At 47.2% G+C, this 11,843-nt stretch overlaps 1 protein-coding gene across 8 annotated transcripts in view; it reads right to left on the reverse strand.

Moving 5' to 3' along the window:
- The window catches only part of LOC122371589 (cyclin-H-like), a 41,507-nt gene that overhangs the window by 15,020 nt on the left and 14,644 nt on the right, over nucleotides 1–11,843 (reverse strand). The window contains exon 1 of one of the 8 annotated variants that reach the window (XM_043348219.1): nucleotides 11,509–11,530. The exons of 2 other annotated variants lie outside the window; for them this stretch is intronic. Coding sequence is in view for 1 of the 6 variants with exons in the window: in XM_043348655.1 (XP_043204590.1) it covers nucleotides 11,402–11,421 (20 nt within the window). In the remaining 5 variants the exon portion in view is untranslated. Of the gene's footprint in view, nucleotides 1–11,304; nucleotides 11,329–11,357; nucleotides 11,445–11,508; nucleotides 11,531–11,843 lie in introns of those variants that run through there. 5 more of the 8 variants (XM_043348127.1, XM_043348655.1, XM_043348489.1 and 2 more) reach the window with 5 other exon arrangements.

The raw sequence follows: 11,843 nt of genomic DNA on the forward strand, positions 1-11,843 counted from the left end.
CGAATAAAACGTTTCGATTTGATTAGCATTAGCATTTATTCCCAATTGGCCTTCATAAAACTGTGCGTCGACCAGATCGTTTACTAGACAGGTTCCAGCACATCCACGCCTCACTCACTCTTCGTCTACGCTACTCGTAGTTACCGCGACAGTTTTAAGCCATTGCCATGTTGGTCTACTTAAAAACTCGCAACCAGTGTACGCCAACTTTGGCAGCTTACTATTTCACAGTGTTTTCAAAACGTCGCTTGGTCACTTTACCTCCTTCCGGTTCCGCTTTCATCATTAATGTCTCTCAGAATTTGCTCGAAAGTCGATTTGAGAGCAGAATCACTGACTGGGAGAGCTCCACTCTACCGTATTCAACGTCTGAATCAGTGAGCTCTGCCGTCACTTGCGTGACATCTGTGACATCTTTCTGCGACACGAGCTCAAAGACTGTCTTGATGACCTCCTTTGTTCCGGCCACGGACGGGCAAGTCAGAATCGCTGAACGATCTGTGATCCTGATAAAGATGTTGCAGCGCTGATGCTGCATTTTTTTTTTTTTTGGCTTTCGGGACCTTTTTTCGTACGTATTTAAGCGGCTTAACCGCTGTGGGTGATACCCGAGAGCTACAAACGGGGTCGATTGTGGACGGCCAATACGGGGTGCCAGCTAAATAGTTTATCTGCTTTATGTCACGCAGCACATTAAACAGTGTAAACAAGACTCGTGCAGCGGCTGCATTCTTTTTAAGGTCAAAACTGATTCTTTTCGGGATCCCGGGATTGGCGGAATTTCGGGATCGGGATCGGGATTAAAATCCCGCCGGGATCCCGGGATCCCGATCCCGGGATTGCAATCTCTACTGCAGGGTAAACGGCAGCTCTAACTGGTTCAAAACTTGCAGGTCATAAGAAGAATACATTTGATTACGACATTCCGGCGAGATAATATGCGAGGGGTGAAAGCTGCGCGTGCGGGGGGCGGATAACGGTTTTGACGATGGATCCTCTGATCCCGGAAAACGTCGAGCTAGCGACACAAAAGTCGGTACACTGATAGAACTAGACACACGCTACAGGATGTTATGAAAATGCCTGCACTGTGGTGCCTGGGACATGAACTATGCACGTGCAGTTAATTCATATCTTACTGTAGGTAGATCTCCACACGAATCTCACGTGCTTTCAAGCATTTCATGGATGTTTCAGTTGGTTTTGCAGTCCATACTCAGTTCCATTTTGGTTCCATTCCTCCAATTCTGACCCAACGCAACGCACGAGCGCTGCCGGCATCTAGTTTTAGAACAGCAATGTTAGAAAAAATGTCATACTTAACCCGCGCCCCGTTGGGCTCTGCCGAGCAACGCGCCCGGTTGGGGGGGGGCCATTTTGGCCCCCCCTAAGATCTCGAGAACCACGCAACATAGCGACAAGCGGCAAACGGCGTTGGATAGCCCCAACGGGGAACTACCTTGTGACCCAATTTTATTGACCTAGGTCAAACCGATGACGTCACAGGTCAGGTCAAAGGTCCAATTTTCACCGTTTACAGGCACTTCAAGAAATGCGTTGTAAAATCGAGTAAAATGCATTTCATTGAAAATCATCGATGGGGAAATGTTCTTCAAACACATATTTTGCTATTTGAGGTCACTGATACCAGGTCAGGTCACAGAGGTCAGGTCACGGGGGGGTCACAATATGAAAGTGTCGTGTGATACATGTTTTATGGTCCATTTTACATGACAAATGCGATTATATGGGTCAGGCAGCCTTTGGGGCCAGCTTAGATCACGTTTTGGTCAAGGTCAGGTCAAGGTCAGGTCAAATTAGGTCAAATTTCAAAGTTAATATTTTTGCATAAAATGGGTATTGAATCGATGCAGCTCGTCACGGGGAGTTCAATGGTGGTCTTTGTTTTGCCGTACGTGGTCTAGAATTGCTAAAAATTGAGTTCAAAAATTTGACGTCATCATTTTTGAACAGTTTTTTCGCTAAAACTTGGCCAAAAAACGAGATATCGATCTGCAATTTGGTATGTATATAGAAGAGCGCTGGGACTATCACATATATTCCGGTTTTTTCGAAATTCGGAAAAATTTTGGATTTTTTCAAAGTTTTTCTAAAAAAATCAATTTTTTGAATTTTTTTTGGTCAAAAACCAAAAATTTTGAAAATCCGAGATAGCAGTTTTGTAGCGCCGCTTTTTGTCTACGAAACCATATAAAGAACTTTGAAATTGCTTGATAACTGTAGATTTGGTGAGCGTTTCAAGATTGCATGTTTTTTGCTCATTTTTGCTCGAACATGACCTCAGTTTGACCTCAATAACTCCTGACCTGAGGTGACCTAAGACTTGAAATTTGGTGTGAAGGTGTCAAATTGATGCCCGGGAAGGTACTGAAAATTTGGCGGCGCTGCGCGCCGCCGTTTTCTTGCTATTCAGGAAAAACCACAAGGGGGGGCCAAAATGGCCCCCCCCAACGGGGCGAGGGTTAAGCCAGCCTGCCTCGTCACCCCTCACTACAAACACTTAATCGGTCCTTACATAACATTCGTATAAATATTAGGACTGTATGGTATAACATTAACAGTGCAACACATCTCACTTAGTTAAAAACCCTTAAAATATCATTTTTGCTCTTTAACTTAAACAATATACAATTTTTGTTATCCTTAACTTTTTTGCTGGCGTTACCTTAGCTGCCACGCTGAAAGAACAAACAGTTGACCCCTGGCCTCTATTTGCCTCACAGGGCCCTCTGTTTGCCTAAAAGGACCCTATATTCGTCTGAAGGGGCCCTCCGATGACCTCCAAGGACCCTCTTTGATCTCATGGGCCCCAATATATCATATGGCTCATGGTGGCCTGACATAGCCCTCGCCCCTCATGTCACCTCAGAGGGCCCTCCAGTGGCCTCAGAAGGGAACTTTGTGGCCTTTGAAGGCCCTCTATTCGCCTTAGAGGACCCTCTTTGATCTCAAAGGGCCCTCTCCGAGGTGGCCGAGAGAGCCCTTTGTTCACCTCAGAGGGCCCTCTGGTGACCTCCAGAGACCACCTTTGATCTTGATCCAAGAGGACTGTCTGTTGGCCTCATAGGACACCTTGTGGCCTGAAAATGACCCGCATACCTCATGGGGCCTTAATAACATGGTACCTCTCATGGTAACTCCAACTAACTTGTGCACTGCACCCTACTAGCCGGTCCCTAGCGATGTTAGCGATGCTAGTGCTAGCCGGTCCCTAGCGATGTTAGCGATGCTAGTGCCTTCAATGATCCCCAAATATCAGGTATCAGGTATCAGATATGTGCCAAATTTGAGCGCAACCGGCCAAGCCATTCTCGAGGTCTGGAAGCAGCACCCTGCACATGCAAAATGAGTCCCAACTGACCTTTGCACTGCACCCTACTAACCGGTTCCTGACCATGTACTACATTTCAGCACAATCACTTCAGCCGTTCCCGAGATCTGGAATCGACCCCTGCAAGTGCGCACGTGCAGCAGCACCCCAACTGTGACACATGAATATGCATTGCCTAGTGGGTGCCACCTACATTCCAAGTTTCAGCACAATCGGCCCAGTAGTTACCAAGATATTGCAATTATTACAATAGGGACAACTCTTCCCAGTAGTTACAACTCTTCCCATGACACTTTTCTTTTGTGACACACAGACGTACAGACCGACAACTTCTCTTTTATAATATAAACATATGCTTGAGTTTTGCAAAGATCACACTCTGAACATTTCAAGCTTTACCATGCTGCCACCAGATAGCTTTTCTTTTGTAAGTGATAGCTGGGGTTCAAAATCCTGGTTGGATCATGCAGTCTCAAGTGTGGACCTGCATAGAGTAATAACAGAGATGCATATAGATTATGGCATATCCCAAGATGACCACATGCCTTTGTGCCTCACTCTTTCAGTGGATCAGCTCCCGGAGGTCACTGATGATGAACATTTTCATGCAGTTGTCAATTGGGACAACTTCAGCACCAGTGTCGTGTGATCGTGGTTGTTTCTGTGTTTGTGTTGGCCGTTACTTACCTGCTGTTTGCTTTGTGTTGCAGAGCATGATCTCTTGAGCATGACTACTACGCTGCTCTCGCTTGCTACTTTGCTAGTGCCTTTATGTTGAATAAAGCCTGGTTTGGAAAGGCCTTGCTACCAGCTGCATGTTTGATTGACTGGGATACTCAAGAAACGAGACACGTTACAATTTATTCAACATAAGGTAAACTCAGAGGCTGAACTGTAAGCATGGACAAATACTTGAAGCCAGAACGCCTGGATGCTGATCCTAACTGCAATTCTGCTGCACAACAGTGGCGTCACTGGCACAGGACCTTCACTAGCTTCGTGGAGCAGCTGACAGTACCTGAGAGCAACAAACTTGATGTGCTTATAAACTATGTGTCCCCCAAGGTGTATGACTACATTGCTGACTGTGCATCGTATGAGAGTGCTATCAGTGTCTTAGAGTCTCTGTTTGTGAAACCAAAGAATGATGTGTTCGCTCGTCATGTCCTTGCTACTCGTAAGCAGGAGGCAGGAGAGTCTCTTGACCAGTACTTGTTGCACCTCCAGCAACTGGGCAGGGACTGTACATTCAAAGCCCTCACAGCTGAACAGGCTAGAGACGAGCTGATTCGTGATGCTTTCATCAATGGTCTGATTTCGAGTCATATCAGACAGCGCTTGTTAGAGAACAAAACACTTGACTTGAGAACTGCTGTAGAGCAGGCTCGCGCACTTGAGGCAGCTCAAAGGCATTCTGATTCTTACCTTCAGCCCAACTACTCAGTCACTGCTTCATCCTCAGCTCCAGCGTCTGCTGCTCATCCGGTCCCGCTCCTGTCCGAGCAGCCCACGGCTGCAGCCGCGGGTCGGGGGGTCAGTCAGAGCTGCTTCTTCTGTGGACTGGCCAGACACCCCCGGCACAAGTGCCCCGCAAGAAATGCTGAGTGCAACACTTGTGGGAAGCTCGGCCATTTCTCAAAGGTGTGCCGCTCTGGCAGCATGACTACGACCGCTGCTGTGGCTACTGATGACAACACAACCCAAGCACCGACTCTCGCAGCATCGTCGATAACATCTGCCTCTCCTGGTGGGTTGGCGAAGGCCACCCTGAAAGGGAGGGTCAATGGCAAGTATGTTGATGTGCTGATCGACACTGGCAGTTCGCAAAGCTTCTTGAGCCTCCAAGTCGCCCAACGGCACAAGTGGGAGGTGCTCCAAGCTTCTGGAGGTAAGCCACTGGAAGTGCTCATGGCATCCACAGCTCACTCAGCGAAAGCTCTTGGACACTGTGTGGTTACGGTAGAGCTCTCAGACCACACCTACTCTAACGTCAAACTGACAGTCCTTCCAGATCTCTGTGCAGATGTCATCTTGGGTCATGACGTCCTGAACCAACATGCCTCTGTAGAGATCCCGTTCGGAGGCCATAGACCATCCCTGGTCTGCGGTCTGGCCACCATGGCAGTTCCGCTGCCAACGCTGTTCGGCAACCTGACCTCTGACTGCCGACCAGTGGCCGTAAAGTCAAGAAGGTACACGACACCAGACGCCAAGTTCATCGAGCTGGAAGTTCGGAGGATGCAAGAACAGGGGATCATCGAGCCAAGTCGGTCTCCATGGAGAGCTCAAGTCCTTGTTACTGCGAACGAGAACCACAAGAAACGCCTCGTCATCGATTATTCGCAAACCATCAACAGGTTCACCCAACTGGATGCCTATCCACTTCCTAACATCGAGAGGATGGTTGAGGAAGTAGCTCGCTACAAGGTCTTCAGCACACTGGACCTGAAAAGCGCATATCATCAAATCCCAATCCGGGAGGAAGAAAAGGAGTACACCGCGTTCGAAGCAGACGGAAAACTCTACCAGTTCACCAGGATCCCGTTCGGTGTGACAAACGGTGTGGCAGCGTTCCAGCGGGTGATGGACTGCATCGTGTCACAAGAAGGGCTCCGGGACACATTCGTGTACCTCGACAACATCACCGTGTGCGGGCGAGACCAAGCAGAGCACGACGAGAACCTGCGGAAGCTGTTGAAGGCAGCCAAGAAGTGCAATCTGACGTTCAACGAAGACAAGTGTGCCTACTCTGTCACATCTGTGGAGCTCCTCGGCTACGTCATCGGACATGGGACACTTCGCCCAGATCCCGAGCGTCTGAGACCCCTACAGGAGCTGCCGCCGCCTCATGACGCGGCATCTCTGCAACGGGTGCTGGGCATGTTCGCCCATTACTCTCACTGGATTCATGGATTCTCTGAGAAAATCCGCCCTCTGGTCCAGACTGACAGGTTTCCCCTTCAGAAAGGTGCACTAGACGCCTTCAGTCACCTGAAGCAGAGCATAGCTGACGCCACTATGTCAGCTATCAGTGACGACATACCTTTTGTCGTTGAGACCGATGCTTCGGACCACGCCATCGCTGCTACGCTGTCTCAAGATGGACGACCCGTAGCCTTCTTCTCTCGCACACTATCGAGCAGCGAGCGCAATCACTCAGCAGTTGAAAAAGAAGCATACGCCATCGTTGAAGCACTCCGAAAGTGGAAGCACTTCCTTCTGGGTCGACAATTCAAGCTTGTCACGGACCAGAGATCAGTTGCCTTCATGTTCGATGGGAGACAAGCTGGGAAGGTGAAAAACGAAAAGATCATGAGGTGGAGACTGGAGCTGTCCAGCTACTCATATGACATCGTCTACAGACCGGGGACAGAAAACGCGTCGGCGGATGCACTGTCTCGTTCGCCGATGGTATGCTCCGCCTCAGACAGTACAAAGCTCCTGGTGGAGCTGCACAGTGCGTTGTGCCACCCAGGTGTCACCAGGATGACTCACTTCGTGCGCACAAGAAACTTGCCATTCTCGGTGGAAGATGTCAAACAGGTGACGTCATCCTGTCCCGTTTGCGCAGAATGCAAGCCACAGTATGGGAAGCCTCCTCAGTCTCATCTGATCAAGGCTACGCAGCCTTTTGAACGTCTGAACGTCGACTTCAAAGGGCCGCTGCCGAGTGCCAGCCGCAACCGCTACATGCTGACCATAGTCGACGAATACTCCAGGTTCCCCTTTGTGTTCCCCTGCGCTGACGTCACATCTGCTGCCGTTATCAGCTGTTTGTGTCAACTCTTCGCCATCTTTGGTATGCCAGCGTACATCCATTCCGACCGTGGATCCTCCTTTATGTCCTCTGAGCTCAAATCCTTCCTCGCGAGCAAGGGGATAGCCAGCAGCAGGTCGACCGCGTACAATCCAAGAGGAAACGGGCAAGTGGAACGCTACAACGGCATCGTGTGGAAGGCGGTGACGTTGGCCCTCCGATCGAGAGATCTGCCGCTGGAGAACTGGGAAGTGGTCCTGCCAGACGCTCTTCATTCAGTGAGGTCGCTACTTTCAACGGCAACCAACGAGACTCCTCATGAGCGCCTGTTTCGGTACCAGAGGCGCTCGACGACTGGCAACTCTGTGCCGACGTGGCTATCCAAGTCGGGCGAAATCGTCTTGATGAAAAGACATGTACGACAGAAGTATGACCCACTGGTCGACGAAGTGGAGCTTCTTGAAGCCAACCCGCAGTACGCTCACGTCCGGCTGCCGGACGGGAGGGAAACGACTGTCAACATCAGACATCTCGCCCCACGAGGAACCATTGGTTTGTCTGACTCCAGCGATGTCTCGGATCCGCGCGATGGACTGGACCGCGATCCCCTTCCAGTGCGGGTGGCCGAGCAGCGCGAGGAGCCGGCGGTCGGTGACGGCAATCGGAACACGTCGATCCAGATGCCGGAACCAGCTCCCGAGCCTTGTCCACCTATGGCTCAGACTGAGACTTCCAGGTACCATTCTCATCCCCATTCCGAATCACAGCCTGTGCCTCAACCTGCCTCTGAGTCTGCGCCGTTGCGTCGATCCACCCGAGCTTCGCGTAGGCCGGCTCATCTGGAACGGGACTATGTTTTGTAAATGTGCGATCTTACGCTCGAGCTGTCTTTGAGCATGCACTATCGCATTGCTTGCGGTCTCGATGTTCTCGGTGAGGCTGCGTTCCGAAACGGACCCGGGGAGAATGTCGTGTGATCGTGGTTGTTTCTGTGTTTGTGTTGGCCGTTACTTACCTGCTGTTTGCTTTGTGTTGCAGAGCATGATCTCTTGAGCATGACTACTACGCTGCTCTCGCTTGCTACTTTGCTAGTGCCTTTATGTTGAATAAAGCCTGGTTTGGAAAGGCCTTGCTACCAGCTGCATGTTTGATTGACTGGGATACTCAAGAAACGAGACACGTTACAACCAGTGCCTTGCTAAAGTTCAATGAATTAACAGATGAGTACTTAAAAGATGTACCGATGCTTCCAGGTTTGACATGTGCTGAAGGGAATTGCAAGTTAAAGGTGCACATGAATGATATAAATGAAACATATGAGCAAATAATTGATTGCCTGCGAATAGCTAGCCATGAGATGATGCAGAGAGACAGGAAACATTCACACCCTCAAGGTAAGCCTGGTTGGAATAGATTTGTAAAAGACAAGTATGATCATTCTAGGGAAACATTTCTGCTATGGAAAGCATCTGGAATGCCTCGGGATGGTCCCATCTATCAGGCACACATTCAAGCTAAGCTTGAATGTAAAAGAGCGATACGCTTCATCAAAAGGTATGAAAACGAATTACGACAAGAGTCTTTGGCTTCAAAATTTGTTGATAAGGATGTTAAGAGTTTTTGGAAGGAAGTAAGCAATGTCAAAGGAGCAAAGATTCCGAGACCAAATACAATTAATGACGTATCTGGTGAAGCTAACATTGCTTCTTTATGGCAAACACATTTTAAGGATCTGCTTAACTCCGTGCCAGATAGCATGACAGACAAAGATAACGTATGGAATACAGAAGAGGATAATGAAATAGTACCTGTTACTGTTGAGGAGGTCAGGCATGCTTTGTTCGAGCTGAAAAAGGGTAAGGCAGGTGGTCCCGATCAAATATCTCCTGAGCATCTCCTACATGCTTCACATAGGCTTGTGACATTACTATGCTTGTGTTTCAATGCTTTCCTTCTTCATGGTTTCCTCCCAAGGTCTTTGATGACGGTGAGCATTGTTCCAATAGTAAAGAACAAAGCTGCTTCAATCACGGAAATGAATAATTATAGACCTGTGGCAACCCCTAATATGGTGAGTAAGCTTTTCGAGGTAGTACTGCAAAAACGACTTGAGAATTATTTGTTGACACAGGACAACCAGTTTGGCTTTAAAAAGAACCTTGGTACAGACCAATGCATTTACACTTTGAAAGAGATAGTTGAAAAGTATAAGTCAATGAATAGCATTGTCCATCTGTGTTTTCTTGATGCAAGCAAGGCGTTTGACCGTGTTAATCATAAAATTCTCTTTCAGAGGCTTTCAGAGAGAGGTGTTCCTTATGTGTACCTAAGATTGCTTGCGTTCTGGTACCAAGAGCAGGAAATGGTCATTAAATGGGGATCCACTTTTTCAGAAAAGTTTAAAGTGTCCAATGGTGTCCGGCAGGGAGGTATCTTGTCACCTCCCCTTTTCAACGTGTTTATAGATGAGTTGTCTAGCAGATTAAATGAAATGGGCATAGGTTGTCTTATAGGTCGGAAATTGGTCAATCACCTGATGTATGCTGATGATGTGGTGCTTATCTCTCCATCAAGTGCAGGGATGCAAAAACTGTTGAATGTGTGCCATGAATTTGGTATGGCAAATGATGTTGTGTATAATAGTTCAAAAAGTGTTGCAATGTCATGTAGATCAAAGGGGATGAGGAATGTCAAAATACCTGATTTTATGTTAGGACCCATGCCGCTAGTATGTGTTGATAAAGTTAAATATCTTGGGCATATCATAGAGGAAGACATGACTGATGATCTAGATATTGCCAATCAGAACAAAGGTTTATTTGTCAGAGGGAATATGATCATAAGGATGTTTCACATGTGTACTGTAGATGTCAAACTGAAACTATTTGAGACTTACTGTTCATCGATGTACTGTGCACACCTGTGGTGGAACTATAGGAAGGCAACTATGAATCGACTCATTGTGAGCTATCACAACCTTCTTAAACGACTTATCGGGTTATCGAAATTTGAGAGTACGAGTATGACATGTGCATATTTTAGAGTGCTGAATTGTGAAAGCGTGTTCAGGAAACTTATTTATAAGTTTCTGAGAAGACTTGAACAAAGCCCCAATAGCATCATTGAAGCAATCAATTCAGGGGATCTCCGTTTCAGATCAAAACTGAGACGCTTTTGGCTCAGTAAGCTCTATTGTCATGCTGTGCTACATTGAATGTGCATCGACTGGGAGTGTGCCTTAATCGATGTTTGTTGCTCATCCATCATCCATCTGGTACATCCATCATCAACTCATAGCAATGGACTGTTAGTCTGAAATACAAATCTATCTATCTATCTATCTATCTTCATTTTGCACATGGCATGTGCATAAGGGCCAAGGGGTCACCCACATGCATGAGGAATAGGGCAATACTTGGTAGAAGGAATGAAGCTGCCCTATAAAATTGCCCCATGTAAATCTGTCAAGTGGTTGATGAGATATAAGCCTCGCAAAAGTGTCTGGAAGACCGGTCATACTCAGAAATTTCCGTTCATCTATGAAAGACTCCGCTCGCTACACTCGCTCCGTAATGACTAAAAAACAGACAAAAGTTTGACGATACACTGACACTGGCGGATCCAGACAGGCAGTCCTGGACACTGCCGTGGGCATACCCCTAAAAAGGATTCTCAAAAAACCCATCAGATTTTGATTCATTACCCACTGCTCGCTGCTGTGCAGTTTAAACAAAATTTTCTCTGAAAGTTGTTAAGAATCTACTTTATTGTAAAGAAACTGCAAATTTTTGTCAATTTTGAGCACTGCAGGGGGGGGGGGGGTACTCAATGGCAGGATTGGGATCCGCCAGGGTTAACACTGACACCAAAATCCGAGAATTACCAATAAAATGATTGTGCCCAAGGAATATTGGGCCACCCTCTACTTGTCAAAAAGCACAACGCTCAGCAACCTATGCTCATGAGACCAACTGCGTGGATTCGCTCACAGTGTATACATATAAATATAAATCAAAATATGGTTTCGCCATGGATGACAATATCCATGGTTCCATTGTTCTGTGCATGTTCTGTCAATCGCTGTTCAGTATTTTCCCCAATTTTCATGCTACTAGAATGCTGCAGGTCTGTCATTTGTGGACTGCACATTTGACATAAATTTCACCAATGACAAGCCGAAGAATACCACAATTACCCAACTAGCTTCCAGAAAATTAATACCAAGGCCATCCATAGATTAATACCTACCTATTTATTATTTATATACACTTGATATACACTGTGTAGTGTACCTACCTACAACCAAGGCCATATCCTACAACAGGCCTGGCTAACCCCGCGTTCGATGTCTCTCAGACGACGAAGATTCTATGTCGTCTGGCCAATCACGTTCCAGTACCGTAGCCGAGCCCCCGCTGACCTCGAACGGGATTGGCCAAATGGCGTAGAATCTTCGTCATCTGAGAGATATCGAACGCGGGGTAAACTTGAGCGCCTTTAATGTCACAGCCACGCCATGGTTTCGTTTGTTTACTTTTTGCTGTTATTAGTGGGTTAATTTTTGATTTTGACGGATTTTGATGGTTGAGTTCAAGGCCGGGGTTTAGTTCGATTTGATAATTGATATGTTTTTTGTGTTTGAGGTTAAGGGAATTTTCACCAATAATTTTGCAATGCCCAATCATTTTATTTTATGAAATATGCGACGCAGTGCAATTGCAGTTAGCGCTACCG

Source organism: Amphibalanus amphitrite, unplaced genomic scaffold, assembly GCF_019059575.1.
Source record: "Amphibalanus amphitrite isolate SeventyFive unplaced genomic scaffold, NRLGWU_Aamphi_draft 000004F_arrow, whole genome shotgun sequence".
NCBI classification, from domain to species: Eukaryota; Metazoa; Arthropoda; class Thecostraca; order Balanomorpha; family Balanidae; genus Amphibalanus; species Amphibalanus amphitrite.